This window comes from Anabas testudineus, chromosome 5, assembly GCF_900324465.2.
Source record: "Anabas testudineus chromosome 5, fAnaTes1.2, whole genome shotgun sequence".
NCBI lineage: Eukaryota > Metazoa > Chordata > Actinopteri > Anabantiformes > Anabantidae > Anabas > Anabas testudineus.
The window spans coordinates 11,910,580-11,925,672 of record NC_046614.1 but is presented as its reverse complement, the minus strand read 5'-3'; the positions used below and the strand labels follow the sequence as shown (position 1 = coordinate 11,925,672).

Sequence of the window (15,093 nt, the reverse complement as noted above, 5' to 3'; positions counted from 1 at the left end):
TGTTACAGATCTAAAGTCTAAAGACGGCTCCTTCACCCGGAAGCAGTCACTGACGAAGTCACTTAGCATCGCGGTTCCAACATGGCGGTGAATCTCACAGACCTCTCCCTCCCTCAGTTAGAAGGACTGAAAACCCAACTAGATCAGGTAATATGAACAAGTTTAGTGTATTTCAGTCCCGCGTGTGTTGTTGTACATCGGCTTTCTTGGCCCGATGATCTGGATAGAAGCGAGACGCTCGGTTGGCTAGCTAACGTTAGCTAGTTGAAGCTAACGGCACCAACCTCAGTGAAGGATCCAGTTACTCAGCGTGTTTCTGTCAGCCTCCTGTCTTTGAGAAGCTTTTCAACAACACACAGCCATGTGTTACCATCTTCAATCTGTGCATCACTCTTGTTATGGGAGGCCTGATTTAAAAAACGTGTTGGCTCTCTGTTGACCATCACTGTCGTTTTTTATTATCTTATTATTACAAAGAGTTGAAGCGCGTCGTTTATGATCTGAATGCATTACATAAAATATTTGTAATATGTGCAGGTTATTACAATATGAATACATTATAATAAACATAGAGGAGTGCAGGCTTTTAATGGTGGATTTCCCCCACACAGCTGACAGGTGTGGTTGTGTTGACATTGATCTGAGTTGTTTTGTGAATTTTGCAGGAGGTTGAGTTCTTGACGTCATCAATAGGGCAGCTCAAAGTTGTCCAGACCAAGTATGTTGAAGCAAAAGATAGTTTGAATGTCCTGAATAAAAACAATAAAGGTAAGTAAAATATGTTTTTACAAGAGCCTTTGGCAGCGGTTCTTCATTTGCTATTATATATATGGTTGTCGGGCTGTGTTGGAGCACTGCTTTGTTTTCCATCAGATAATAATATATATTGTATAATTTATTTATTTATTTATTATTTATAACTATGTCATTACAGTCTTTACATGTATACATGTATGGAAGTTAATGAAATTATCTACCATCTGCAGGTTCATATTATTATTTAGTCATCTTTTTTCCCCTTTCTCTCTCAGGAAAGGAACTGCTTGTGCCACTTACCAGTTCTGTATCCTTTCTTTTGTTTTTTGAAACAACCAATACTTTGCTGTTTTGTGTCATGTACCTTTAAAGAGATTCAATGCCTCGTGAGATATTTATGCTTCTCCTTAACAAGGCTTCTTCTCAGATGTACGTCCCCGGAACATTAAATGATGTGGAACACGTTTTAGTGGATGTGGGGACAGGGTATTATGTTGAAAAGGTAAACATATGTGAGCATTAATAATTTATTATTTTCATGTTTTTACCAAGTGATTTATCACATAAGTCAGATCATTATTATGTAAATAGTAAATCTGCTCCTGTATTTCTATCTGTAGAATGTTGAAGACTCAAAAGCCTTCTTCAAACGCAAAATAGACTTCCTCACAAAGCAGATAGAGAAAATTCAGCCAGCCCTTCAGGAAAAACATGCTATGAAACAAGGTAAGGCACATTTACTGCACAAATTTAATAGATATATTGATCTCCACCTATAACCTTTTCTAATGTAAAGCCACTCCAGTTATTTAGCATGCAGGGTTTGCATACAGTTTGTACATTTTTGGAAGTGTGATAAATTTATTTTGGAAAGTATTCTTTATTTAATTACATACATTTTCAGCAGCAACCTTGTTTTTTTATTTAAGAATGCACAACTATGTGTTTAATACGTTATGTTTTGTGTTATAGCTGTGATTGAAGTAATGAATGTGAAGATCCAGCAACTACAACAGAGTCAACAGGCATCACCAGTGGTTGGGACCACAAAGGCTTAAGGAAAACACCTGTTTGAACTGATCATAATGGGAGGGGGGGGGCACATTAAGGCTTGTGTGCAAAAAGTTGACATTTGCTGTTGTAGTACAAGAAAATCTAATTAAGTCATGTTAAATGCACAAGAATAAAAAGGGATGCTTTTGTTTCTATCTGAAGTAACTGCAAAGACCTGGTCACTCGTATATACAAGTTTGTCAGTTTTAATGAATTTGGAGTCCAAAGATTTTCCATAATTTAAAAGTTCTCTGCTATCGAGGAACATAACAGATCTTTTATCTCCATTGCTGCACATCCCTCAGTAAGATGGTCTCTACAAAGAACTAAATTGTCACTCATCAGACTTTGTTAACCTGAGCACAAATGTAGGTAAACAAAACCCTCTGCAAGACTTTTAGTTGTTAACATTAGAATCTGGTTGTGGACATAGATGGCAGACTGTTGATGCAGGAAGAAATCATTATTAGTCTAATGTTGCTGATATATAGATAGACTTTAAGACACGGATGGTTAGTATTGGGGACGGCTGTCGGTCAAGACATTAAGCGCCAGAAACATTTGAAAACTATTAACTTCTGTATAAAGTGGACCATCTTGTTCTCTCACTTGTAAGACCCTGTACACCCCCCACAGGTGTTTTCACTTACTCCGGTCAGTCAGACTACTCAGGTTGAACTGGGAATTACATGATGAAGTGTGTACACAGCAACAGTCTGGTGAAGAGGTCTAATCAGCCTCAAGTGAAATCCCCTGTGTGGATCCTTAAAACCAGAACTGAAAGAGTGATTACAGGACTGGAAAACTTTGGGGAAAATAATTTCCTGTGCAAATTGTTCAATCAAACATTTCAGTGTTTCAACTAAGGTAACTTGACCACAGCATCAATGTGTTGTCTTACACCAGTTTTTACATTTTTTGAAATTAAAATTAAATGTTTGTGCATATTTTGAAGACTTAAAATCACACTTGTGGAATGGCATTTTGACACCAATTGGGTTGTTAAAATTGGTTTTATGTGGACAAAATTGACTATTAAACTATTTGATCAAGTATTCTTTTTGCAACATGGTTTTTAGTATAGTATAGTTTTTGTCTTTTTTTCCCCCCAATATTGCAATTTGATCTTGATAAACGTCAGTTTCATGTGAGCAGTTGTCATTTTAATTTAAAATCTTGAATATAAAGTCAACACAGTACAGTTATAAGTTAAACACTTCTTGAAGGTTGACTGAATTTAGCTGCACTGGTTGCAGATTTTGCACAGAGTCGTGTCCTATTCACTGAGATTTGACTTTGAGTCATGCTCAACTGTGTGCTGCCATTAGGAACATAACTAAGCACATTAAATTCCGTATTGTAATTTTGTACTACACTAGTTTAAATTTTGTTAAAAGCTAATGCGATCTGTTCTAGATTAAGCTATAAAACAGAACGTGTTGCCATACGTTTCTCCACTGTTCCTGCCATAACCACCAATAATTACCTGGATGAGGAGTGTTCAGTCATTCAGAAGCTGGAACATACCACTTCACTTTGTCTTCCCCACTCTATCCTCATCTCAGATGGTATCTTCCAGCTTCTAAATGAATGAACCCGTCTGATCCAGGTAATGAGCAGTAGGTGGGTCAGGTGTAGTTGGGGAAAACGAGCAGGGCGGGGGATTGTGAGACGAGGTTTGGCAACCACTGCTCTAGGTCATTTGTTTCAATTTTCATACTCTGCAAATCAGGTCAGACTGAGGTCATACTACTTCAGGGTGTTCTGCACAGGAGACTTGGCCTCTCGGTGACGCGATCCTAATTAATAAAAATTAAAAGAATAAAATGTGAGGGAAATAATTAGTTCGTGCCCTATAAAATACATTAAAAAAACATTTCATCTCAACCTACAACACTAAAAAGCTTGTTTCAACAGTCAACTCATTTTTTCTTATGCTGATAATACATGCATACTTCCACTTAAGAATATAACCTAAAAATAAATAATGAATCAATATGCATTAGGCATGCGGTGGTACATAAAGTAGTTAAAATGAACACCAACTTTATTTACCTTAGGGATGTTTAAACATCGATGCATCAATAAATAAATAATATGGCGTTCTGCATAATGTTTGGTGTTTTTGCCGTGTTTAAAACTTTGCACCATATATTTGCCCAGTATATCGTGAGAGATATCAGCTTGTGTAGAGTACGTGTTTGTTGTTAGCAGTGCGCGGACTCGCTGCGCTGCAGCTGCCGGGCGGAGGCGGAGGCGGAGTGCGGCCTGTCGGGACGTACGCTGGAAGACACGCGACGCAGCTGTCACATGCTGGACGCGCCGCGCCTCGAGCTGGACTGTGGGATGAGGAATTGAGCGGAGGACCGATTCGGACGATGGGAAACGCGTTTTACTAAAAACAGCTTTAATTAAAAACAAAAGTCACCGGTGAGAAGTTTTACTAGCAGCTCTGAAAGTTGTGGTCCGCGCGGCGCACGCTCGCTCGTGTTACGACATTACCAGTTGCCGGGGAGACCACGGTTACGCAGAGGGAAGGTCGGCGGCCCGCTACACACGAGAGCGGCCACTGATTTAGAGTTAGCGTCTACAGAAACCCCTTCACAGCACGGTAAACCCGACGGGAGACTTAAAACCCCCGGAACAGAAGACAGGACAGCCGTAAGAAGGCGAGGATCGAAGCAGCATGGTGAGTGTGGGGCCTGGAAACAGACGCTAGCTAACATGCGACGAACTGTTTGCGTCCTTCCTCCTCGTCGGAACTCCGACTAAACCTGTTAACGCTGCTAGAGCTGGTAATTTTACACCTTACATGCAGGAATCATGTGTGACTGTCGGCCTGTCAAACACATTTTCTAAGGCTAAAGTCGTAAAACACGACCGCATCGTACAGTTCTGTATTAAACTAGTTAGCTAAAAACTGGTAATTGATATGTCGCTAACGTTAGTGTTAACATATGGTAGACTGCCAAACAGCCCCATCCTGCTAACACGTGTTTAGCAGGGTATTAAAGCGGGGATGATTGTAATAAAACACCCCATGATAAGTTGGGCTGAATATATAATCGTTGACTTAATTTCCTTCCGTTACATGTGGACCAACTGCTACACGTGATTTGTGTTAAATGTTAGCTATTACACAACTGAAGCTAAATGGCTATCGGCGCTCCCGGGATAAAGGTCATAGCACCGCGCCGCGGAGACCTTCACTATTGAAGGAGCTCGTTAAGTTGGTAACTTTGAAAACGGCTAACTTAGGCACACACGCCATGTTATTGATGTTAAAAGTCGGTTGCGAGGTGAAACGGTAACGTTAGCATTTTGAATGTCGTTGCATGGGCACGTCGGCGCCATGTGCTCTTTCTTTGAGACTCTCAGAATAACAGCACTTTGTTTCACTCTGCAAACCGACGACCATCGAATTGAAACCACAATTTAGATAATAGACGGGTTGTACTGAAATGTCATGAGACTAAGCATAGTGCCTCTGCATCTAAAACTGAAACACACTCGGATTTTGAAATGGATGACAGGTCAAAGTGCCTTGTTTAAGTCACACTGAAGGTAAGAGGCGGACCAGCGCCATGTACGGCTCCATGTGACCGTTGAGAGGCGGAGTACGGAGTTAAGAAAGCCAATGGAAACCAGTGGAGATGTTTTGATGAGAGACTACGTGCTGACACGGAAAGCTGGATTAGAGCTGCTCAGATGAATACACTTACACTTCATTCATTGGATTGGTTGAGTAGTAGTCGGATCTAAATGTTGTGCGGTTTCAATGCTGTGGTTTTCTGGTTATGTTGAACAGAATTACCTAATATTAACTTACTTGTTTTTTCTTAGTTCTTTTCTGGCATCTTACACATTTATTATACGTAGGAAAACATATTACAATAAGAAACACAAGTGCTAATTATATCTGATGCATGGTATTAAAAGTTTAATGTGTTTTGGTAAAATGTATAATGTTTAATGTCTGAAGAAATTATGTCTTTAGTTTAAAACCTGGGCAGTCATAGAAAGACTGTAGCAGAGCTACAGCTGGAAATCTAATATCTAATCTAATATTAGACTATACAGTGGACAGCAATCTCACACTACACAACTCTGTACAGTTACTGTAAAATGTCCAATAGATAATTGATCTCCATCCACCATTAAAATACTCTACCACCATCCCGACCCCAGTTTTAGAACTTCGTTTTTAATACCAGTTCCTTCTGTCAGGATGCTGTAACATCAATGTTTCTTTTACATGTTTATTTATTATGTAAGGTGTAAATCTAAAACTATAATCTGTTACTCGCTTTATTCTGATAATGATGCAGGTTACCACAAATGGAGCAGGTCTAAATCCCAATGCCAAAGTGTGGCAGGAAATACCTGCCCACCAGAATGACATCCCAGGGGGCACAGAAGAGTCTGCTTGGCTGCAGACTTACCCTCCACCTGCTGAGATGACAGATGGTATGAGCTTCTTCAGTTCTGTCATATAATCTAAACCTACCTATCCCTGTCCTGCCTTGGTACAACACTGAAGTGTTATGTATAGATGCACACTTACTAAACATTAACAGGAAACTTGCAGGTAGACATTGTAGATGACAGAATTATTGTCCTTGTCTTAAGGTACACATGAAATGCAGATCATGACAAAGCCTGTTTTATAGCATTATGTTGTGGTGTAAACATGACTGTTGTGTCGCAACCATTTTGTTAATCCATGTCTCCTGTGTCTTAGGTTACTCAGATGTTCCCTCTGGGGAGGGTAAAGGATATGACATTGATTGTGCTGATGGCGCTGCTGACTCTGCCCCTGTACACACAGAGGGAACTATGAATGGCATCGACCATCCTGACTTGGAGTATTTAGTCCTTGACCACCAGTGTGAATTAGCCACAGATGAGGATGTTTCAAAGGAACAACCAATGTCTAAGGAGAGCCTTAGAGAGTCTTTGAAGAAGCAGCTTGAGTTCTGCTTTTCTAGGTGAGTATTGTAACACTGTACAAAATGACACTGGCTGGAGTGTATATGTGCACACAGATTTAAAAAATAAATGAAAATGGTAGTAGTGAATAACCTAAGGACATGGTATGTTTAATTGCATAAAATCAATTATTTTCTCAGTTGAGTATATGTCATTTAGGCCCATCAATAACTGGCCTAATAGCCGTTGATTGGAATTAAATTCGTAGGCTGTCACTGTTTTCCTGCCAAGCAGAACAAGGTGATTAGTTCTTGAATATTCCCCTAAATAAGACACACATGCATCAAATTGATAGAATTTACAGCTGGTGCACAAAAAGTGAGTATACTCATACACATTATTGCATACAGCAGTTCATATGTGACTTCTTGTTTGTTTGGTTTTTGTGATAATATTGTGGCGGAAAGCCTTAATTGTTGTAGCAGCACTTGTAGAAAAGGTAAAGAGCATCAACATTTTGAATATTTGTTCAAACCAATGTTGTTTTGCATGTTTGCAGAGAGAACCTATATAAGGACCTATACTTGATATCTCAAATGGACAGTGACCAGTTTGTTCCCATCTGGACCATTGCTTGCATGGAGCACATCAAAGCCCTTACCACTGACATGGAACTCATTCGTGAAATACTGCAAGGTACTCTAGCCACTGTTCTCCCAGAATCTGTGAGAAATACTTACATTAATTAATTATGGGCCTGTCCTAGCTGACAGTACAAGTCATTAAAAGCAAAGGAAATAAAAATACTAAGCGTTTAAACAGTAGTAAAAATAGTACAAGCCTTGTATGTAAGGTGTGTAACCTGTAGATAACTGTCTATTCATGGCATTTATGTTTTTTTTTTTTTCTTTTATTACAGCCTCTCCCATGGTGCAGGTTGATGAAACGGGAGAGAAGGTCCGACCTAACCACAGTCGCTGCATCATTATTCTGAGAGAAGTGCCAGAGACTACACCAGTGGAGGTATAGTCCTCCACAACATCCACACATCTTATTTCATAGCTTTTGTTACAATGAAGATGCTACCTGCATGGTTGTCCTTAGCTACACTGTTATCAAATAAATCTGACAAGAATAAGTTATCAACAGCAACTTATATCGCCTGCCTCCCTGTATTGTGGTTTGTAAAAGTGTAATATGCATCTTGCATGTCTTTCCCAGGAAGTGGAGGCTCTTTTTAAGAGTGAAAGCTGTCCGAAAGTGTTAAGTGTTGAGTTTGCACACAATAGCAACTGGTACATAACATTTCAGTCCGATATGGATGCGCTACAGGTATGTCTCATAAGCACAATACTGTTTTTCATTCTGATAACAAAATACACCAATTTAATTGTCATACGACTGCACACATTAGAATCAACATTGATTGATTTTTGTTTATCCTCAGGCTTACAGATACCTGAGAGAGGAAGTGAAAATGTTCCAGGGAAAACCAATTATGGTGAGTTCTGCCACTAAAATTTGTGTCTTGTAATTTATTCAGTAGGTGGGTGTCGGTTGTATTCAGTAGGGTTATCATCTTAGGTCATATCACTGTTTTTTATTTTATTGTTTCTACCTTATACTAAAATGTAACCTAAAAAGCCTGTTGTCACATGACTACTTGTGTTGTCAGCTGCCATGTCACCGCCCTCTAGGCTAGGCCGGTTGACTAAGCTGTAGCCTCAGGAGTGACCTTGGGATTTGTGCATAAAGCCACTAGATAAGAAAGAAAATCCAGTGATTTCTTCTCTAGCGTATCTCCAGACAGTTTGATTGCTCTTATCACAGTGTGACGTATACCATTTACATTTCAGTTATCTAAGACAATTTTCTGGACTTTGATTTCACTGTGTTTTTTGTTGTTGTTTTTTTTAAGTAGGTGAGGTAGTGACTTTGTTGATTGTGTCTAAACCCCAGTGATGATCAGTATCGCGCTTGGAAGGAACCATATGCACTGTGGCTGGTGTAGAGAAATATTTCATTTCTAGCTCTCTCTAAGTCTTCTTGATCTTATTTTCTGTACTGTAGTACCTCCCCCTTCCCCCCTTCCCTCTTCTTTTCTCTAGTCAGTGCAGTGTACTATGGCCTAATGACCGTGAGATTATGAGATCTGAGGGGACTAAAGGACAATGAAGATCTCTTCGCAACAGTAGAAGCTTCACATGTTCAATCGTAACAAAAAGAAAACCCTCTCCATTACTTCTGTCTCTTTATTAGGCCCGCATTAAAGCCATTAACACATTCTATGGGAAGAACACCTTCCAAAGTGTGGACTCAAGTGTGCACAATCAGCATGCCCAACCACAGGCCCAGTATGGTTCCTCAGTCTATATGCAGCAGCTGTACAGTCCTCAGCAGCAGTACCCTGTCTATCCTGTGGTGTCACCTTCTTGGAATACTTCAGTCAACCCTTCAGTCATGTCTTACTTTGAAACACCACTGGTGAGAACCTGAATGCAATACGTTTTTGTTTTCTCTCAGATGTCTGTTAGCTCTTGCTTGTAGAGTTAATGCAATATTCTTATTGTTCCAAGAATGTATTTTTTTCTATTTCTGGAACTCATTGTGTAATTGGATTTCCCCACTTCTGCTCTACAGGCGCCTTTCCCTAATGGTGCATTCATTAATGGTTACAGTGGTCCCGGGAATTATAAAACAAATTCAAACACCCATCGACCCATAAGCAGGAACCGGTAAGTGCAAGTCTTGACATCCCAAAAAATGCTGTTCAAGTTCTTGAAATGAATTCAGTTCTGAATTCAGAACCACTTATTTGGAAGAATTATCTACAACTAATTTTACTATTTTACAGATTAAATATTTGTGTAAAAATATCTGTGTAAATTATTTGTAAATTATGAAATGTTTTTTCAAGGTAGACTGAACATTTGGTTATTTGAGAAATGTGTCTTGTTTATTCCCAGAAACCATGGGAAAGGTCAGCAAAGGCCTGCTGATGTGTTGCCACCTTCGCTTCTAGGGACTTTAATGGATGGGCTGACTAGTCCTTTAAGTCCACCAGGAACACAGACTGGCGCCACCTCAGAACCGGTTTCTTTGCGTTCCTTTAACGTTAAAGACACTTCTCTGCAAACCGCCATACCCAGCGGAGATCTGAGCGGGGGTGGACGGGGCAGGTGAGTGAACATTATCGTTATAGTGTGTGTGTTTATGTGTGTGTGTGTACTGTGATTTTATTTTTAGGTAACACGATCTTTATATTTTTGGCTTCCAGTCCATAGTTTCATAACAATAACAATAACAATAACAATAACAGCATCATTGTTGGTCTTTTTAATGTGAATTCTTTATTTTCTGTCTCCATTGAAGGAGAGGAAACCAGAGAGGCATGAGGCGGAAAAGAGAAGATGAACACACCACGGTTAGCATACACACTTTTACACTTCTATATTTGGGAGTCCTCACAAATTTTTTACATTAATATTTAAAATAAAAATTTGTAGGCTCTCTCAAAAAAGTTGTCATTATGTTTTGTGACAAGCTTCATTAGGGCTTAGTCCTTTCATTTCTTTGACTTTCACGGAATTACAAATTGCAGAGACCTGTCCCTCTGATGGAGGCCAAAGAACCACCTGCACCAAAGTTTGACTTGGCAGCTTCCAATTTTCCTCCCTTGCCCGGATGTGTAGTTAGTGTACAGGAGGAAACAATGCCAGAGACGCGCCTCTCTGATGTTGTACGTGGCCTCAAGGTGACCAGCAAGGTGACCAGCAAGGTAAATGTCTTGTTAAGATCATTTGTTAGCAACATTTATGTTACAGTTGTCTAAATATATGAATTTTTTTCTCTCCAGTCTGTGAGCCAAGAGGCGAATGAGTCCCAGCACACAACCGTCTCAGAAGGTTCTGTGACCCCAATGAGTAAACCTACACCTACGCCTGTGACCCAGCCAAAAGCAGCTCCACCGCTCTCAAGGTGAAGTTTACTTTGAAATCAAGGTCTGTGATTAACAAGGGCTTATTCATTGAAAGTGACAAATCATACTTTTTGTCTGTGCAGTGTTTCTTCTTCGGTAAAGGCAGAGGACAAATCTGAAACTCCCATTACAGAAGGGATAATCTCCTCGTGTACACAGTCGTTCTCTCCAGCAGCCTCAGAACCTGCACCCCCCGCCTGCAGCCAGCCTGTTTCTCCAGAAGCTCCTCTTGTTTCTCCCACAACTCCAACATCAGACCAGGTAAGGCCTGCTTTCCTTATCTAAAGCCCTCTATTAGCTCACTGTAACATCAACTTATAGCTCCATAAATGATTAGTCGTTCATTGGAACAGTCAAAATCAAATACTATATGCTTTGTCTATAGGTTTTCCAATTACTCTGGAATGTTTGTAGCTTGTTTCTTGTGGTTAATGACAACTGTCTACTTAGATTATCAGTTTCAGTGGATTCCAAATGTGTCCTAGAGGCATAAAGAGACCACAATTTTATAGAAACTTGTCAAACTGCCAATGCTGCATAATCCACTTCTGTGATTGGACCTTTTTGTTAACACGGTAATATCTATTAATCATCAGGGGGCGAGAAAGCTGAGCTATGCAGAAGTGTGCCAGAAGATGGCCAAGGACCCTCCACCAGTACAGATGCCCTCTCCTTCAACTCCTGCTTCTACCGCCAGCCAACCCCTGCAGGAACTCAAGGTCAACCAGGTTGAAGAGCCTCGACCCAACTCTAGGCGCAATACAGACAAGCCAGAGAAAGCTGGAGAGGGTCGCCCCCCTCGACAGCCACTACGCTCCTTCAGAGGGGCAAATGGCCAAGTCAAAATCCGCGGTGCAGGCTTGAAGAGTCGGGAACATCACAGAGGTCTGAATAGTGGCAAACAGTTTCCACCCCAACAGGGAGCCAGGCAGAGTGGCAAAGAACAGAACATTCCCCCAAGGTCACCAAAATAAAATAAGATAAATAAAAGAAACTGCTAAAACATAAACTACAAAAGGAAAAAAAAAAAACAACAAATATGTAAATATATTATATTGTAAATAGAAAAGATATACTTCATTTGACAGACTGTCAAAGATTCTTTTTGTTGCAGATATGAAATTATTTGGTAAGACTGTACTTTTCCTTTAAGGAAAATGCTAAAATGCCTATTGTCTGACAAAGTTGCAGACTTTTGAGGCTAGAAAATACTTTGCTAAAAGTAATATAACCATAACAAAGGATGTACCATAATCAGGCTAAATTGTGTGTGTGCGTGCGTGTGTGTGTGTATGTGTGTGTGGAATCTTGGGAATATGAGGTAGTCTAACAGCAAACTTATCTAATCTAAAACAATTAAGACACTTTATTTTCAGTTTTGTTTTTTGTTTTTGTTTTTGTTTTGTTTTTTTAAGTTTGTTTTTCTTTAGCTTTCCAGCAGATGTTTGGGGATTTGTTTATAAAATGAAATGTGATGGGGGGATATACAGAAATGTTGGGATTTAATCAAATGGAATCAAAACCTGTTTATTAGTGAAGTAGGGCTGGGTGATAAAACAATAATGATGTCCATTGTGAAATAACCCTTCCTTGATAGAACTCTTAGACATGATATTAATTCAGTAGAGCCCAATCAATCCACTTCTTGGCACAAAACGCCAGTGATGAGAATTGCACTGCATGAACAATCATGTGGCTGAAAAAGTTACAGCCACATGACACTATAGTATTAGCTGTTAGAAGCAACACATGCTAATGTTTTGACTACTGCAGCTGTGCACAGCACTGCGTCAGGAGTAGGACGAGATAAGAGAAAATGACAATGGAAAATGTTAACGGAAACTCGCAACAGCGTTGCTGAGAAAAACATCCTGAGGGACACAGTCCAAGGCTCAAATGACAATGTTGAAAAGAAGGGTCAGAAATTTGATAGCGTGGAGACATTCTGCCTAATTAAAGTCCAACTTGTGGTGTGTACTAAAATCTACATCAAAAGCCTATTCCTACAAAGACAGGTAATGCATTTATCGTTTTTCCATCTTAAGCAGTACCATAATTTAGAGCATGCAAAATGCAAAACTTTGGTCTCGGATCCAAGCAAATGTTGGTGGTTTAACAACCAGTGTGATACAATACAACAACAAACTTGATGGTGTCCACATTCCAGAGCCGAAGAACAGAAAACAAAGAGACAGTGATCTCACACATGTAATATCCTACTTAATTGAAAAAATGAAAATCAAAAATGGCAGATTTAAGTGCCTCCACATCTCAATTGGGAGTAAAGATTTAAAATGGACAGAAAAAGTGATTTTAACTTATAGATCTATAGATATGAAAAAAATATTGTGATACAAATTTCCATATTGCCCAGCTCTTTAGTCATGAACGTGTCTTGGTATTGGTTCCACAAGTCATAACAATAGGCTTGCATTTTGAGGGAGAAATAATGTTTGGAAAAAACTCTCAGGTTTGCGTCATCTTGCTCTACAGTTAATACTCGTGCATACTTAATCTACATGGGTTGATTCACAATTGTGTAATGATTATAACCTTTCAGTGACTTCACAACTGTCTTTGTGATGCTAGGTCTTGTGTCATTTCTGCAGGACTGAATCTGTGTTTACATGCACTCAAGTAACCAGGTCTTGTAAACGGGAAACCTGGAAACCGTAATCGGGCTAGGGGATTAGAGAAACTCAATTTCCCAAGGTAAATTTCTCTTAGAACTCTGCCATGTATACGCGTAAGCGGGTTTCTAATTAGCTTTTTTTGAGAGAGCATGTGCATAAGCAAGACTGCTGACACTCACCAGTCTGCTACTATCAGCTAAGAAGTGGAGCTGTCCCCCTCTGATGGTGCTGTCAATCACCTACCTGACATTTAGCAAAAGGAAAGGTCAGGAAGTGGTATTTTCTGTCTATACAGATACAATCTTTAAACCATGCTTCTTAAATCAGGCCAACAGTAGATGAGAAATCAGATTACTCATTCCTGCATCTATACGCAGATTACCAGTAGCCAGGTTTCTTAGGGAATGTAAACTCATTCACCAGTTACTAGAGAAACCTACTTACTAGAGTACACGCAAACGCAGTGAGTGATAGAACTCCTGTTCAAGTAAGTATTTATCGTTTAAAATAAAAAATATATAGCACATGAATGTACATATGACAAGTAGTTTTTAGCCAAATCTTCTGTTAATGGCAGTTATTAGATGTATGCATGAGCAGTAACCCTGCAATGTACACTAGTAATTGTCTCACCAAGCAAAATTAACATGTTAGCCACTAACTTTGGTTTTGCCGTTTCACACAACTGGGTAATTTCTTTTTTTTTTTATTCCACTTGGACTAGTTAAAAGTAACTAGTGCTAAACTAAACTGCTCAGAACTGATCAACTTTAGACATCTGTCTGTTAACTAGGGTAACAGACAGTAGTATATGGATAGTATTTGCAGTTATAGTAAAATTTGTAGAGAATAGTACATCTTGAAGATTTGTTGGTGGCTAGCATTTGAATGTAAACTACTCAGCCCTATTGGAGGGTTTAAGGGAATTCAAGAGCAGCAATAATGTATTTGTTTGTTGTTGTTTTTTTTAATTATTATTATTCAAGTAATTTGCTGTATCTTGGTTGTAGTAGTTTTTTCTAAATATAAAGCCAGCGATAGTATCGGGTCCATTTAATTAGGTAACACTGATTCTCTACATTGTCCATTTCAATTACTTATTTACTACCTTACTTATAAAAGGATTTGTGAATATAGTCTGATTTGGTTTAAAAAACACTTTTGAGCTTGATTTAGTGAATGTCTATATGTAGTACCTTGAGTGTCTGTACATAATGTGCTTGTTTTCCTGCTGTATCATTTGTCTTTAAGTTGCATTTTAATGTTTTTCTTTTCATGGTATTCAGCATTTCTTTAATATTCATAAATGGGTGCAGATGTTTTAAGGTTGGATGTAATGACAACTGAGTTTGATGCTGGTCTGTACATCTACCTACAGAGTGTACAGCAGTGAGCAGATTACACTTGTTAAGTCCAGGAAATGTAAACATGTTGCTCAGAAATGTGTATAATTTTTGTGGTTTCCTTTCATTTTAATAGTATGTGCAGTCACAAGTTGAAATGAACATTGTGTGGAGATAAAGAACTACACATTTATTGGTTTAGGAGGATACATTAATTTTCCCTAGATCATGGTTCCCAAACCTAGTCCTCAAGCCAGGTTTTTTTTTCCAACACAACTTTACACTGAGAGACACGGTCTGCTTCTGAATACATACAACTGTTGTCTCGAACCAAACCTCCAGTGCCTTAAGTGTTTGATTTCATCTTAAAGAGTGCAAGAACCATGAGCACATCTGTTGG

The 15,093-nt window shown here is 39.2% G+C and overlaps 2 protein-coding genes across 5 annotated transcripts; both read left to right on the top strand.

The window, feature by feature from the left end:
• The first annotated feature begins 45 nt into the window (after positions 1-45).
• Positions 46-2,864, top strand: pfdn5 (prefoldin 5). The gene is made up of 6 exons (XM_026346601.1): positions 46-147; positions 666-768; positions 1,032-1,063; positions 1,184-1,258; positions 1,377-1,482; positions 1,729-2,864. Exons 1-6 carry the CDS (start codon positions 82-84, stop codon positions 1,812-1,814), a joined length of 468 nt encoding a protein of 155 aa, XP_026202386.1. The 5' UTR covers positions 46-81; the 3' UTR covers positions 1,815-2,864.
• Positions 2,865-4,083: 1,219 nt separating this feature from the next.
• Positions 4,084-14,675, top strand: larp4ab (La ribonucleoprotein 4Ab). 4 transcript variants are annotated; one of them, XM_026348053.1, is made up of 15 exons: positions 4,084-4,498; positions 6,138-6,276; positions 6,638-6,797; positions 7,298-7,434; positions 7,658-7,761; positions 7,960-8,070; positions 8,186-8,239; positions 8,998-9,222; positions 9,379-9,473; positions 9,705-9,917; positions 10,111-10,162; positions 10,340-10,516; positions 10,595-10,716; positions 10,801-10,978; positions 11,314-14,675. In XM_026348053.1, the coding sequence occupies exons 1-15, from the start codon at positions 4,496-4,498 to the stop codon at positions 11,689-11,691; spliced, it is 2,148 nt and encodes a 715-aa protein (XP_026203838.1). In that variant the 5' UTR covers positions 4,084-4,495; the 3' UTR covers positions 11,692-14,675. The 4 variants fall into 4 exon arrangements, with proteins under 4 accessions (XP_026203838.1, XP_026203836.1, XP_026203837.1 ...); XM_026348051.1 differs by having other exon boundaries at positions 4,085-4,498; positions 6,551-6,797; XM_026348052.1 differs by lacking the exon at positions 4,084-4,498 and having other exon boundaries at positions 6,132-6,276; positions 6,551-6,797; positions 10,340-10,504.
• Positions 14,676-15,093: the final 418 nt, after the last annotated feature.

Coding starts and splice junctions, on each gene's coding strand:
- pfdn5 (XM_026346601.1), top strand. CDS start 82: ATGGCGGTGAATCTCACAGACCTCTCCCTCCCTCAGTTAGAAGGACTG. Junction 148..665: donor TGAAAACCCAACTAGATCAG/GTAATATGAACA, acceptor TGAATTTTGCAG/GAGGTTGAGTTCTTGACGTC. Junction 769..1,031: donor CCTGAATAAAAACAATAAAG/GTAAGTAAAATA, acceptor TTTCTCTCTCAG/GAAAGGAACTGCTTGTGCCA.
- larp4ab (XM_026348050.1), top strand. CDS start 6,132: ATGCAGGTTACCACAAATGGAGCAGGTCTAAATCCCAATGCCAAAGTG. Junction 9,918..10,110: donor AGCGGGGGTGGACGGGGCAG/GTGAGTGAACAT, acceptor TCTCCATTGAAG/GAGAGGAAACCAGAGAGGCA. Junction 10,979..11,313: donor CAACTCCAACATCAGACCAG/GTAAGGCCTGCT, acceptor ATTAATCATCAG/GGGGCGAGAAAGCTGAGCTA.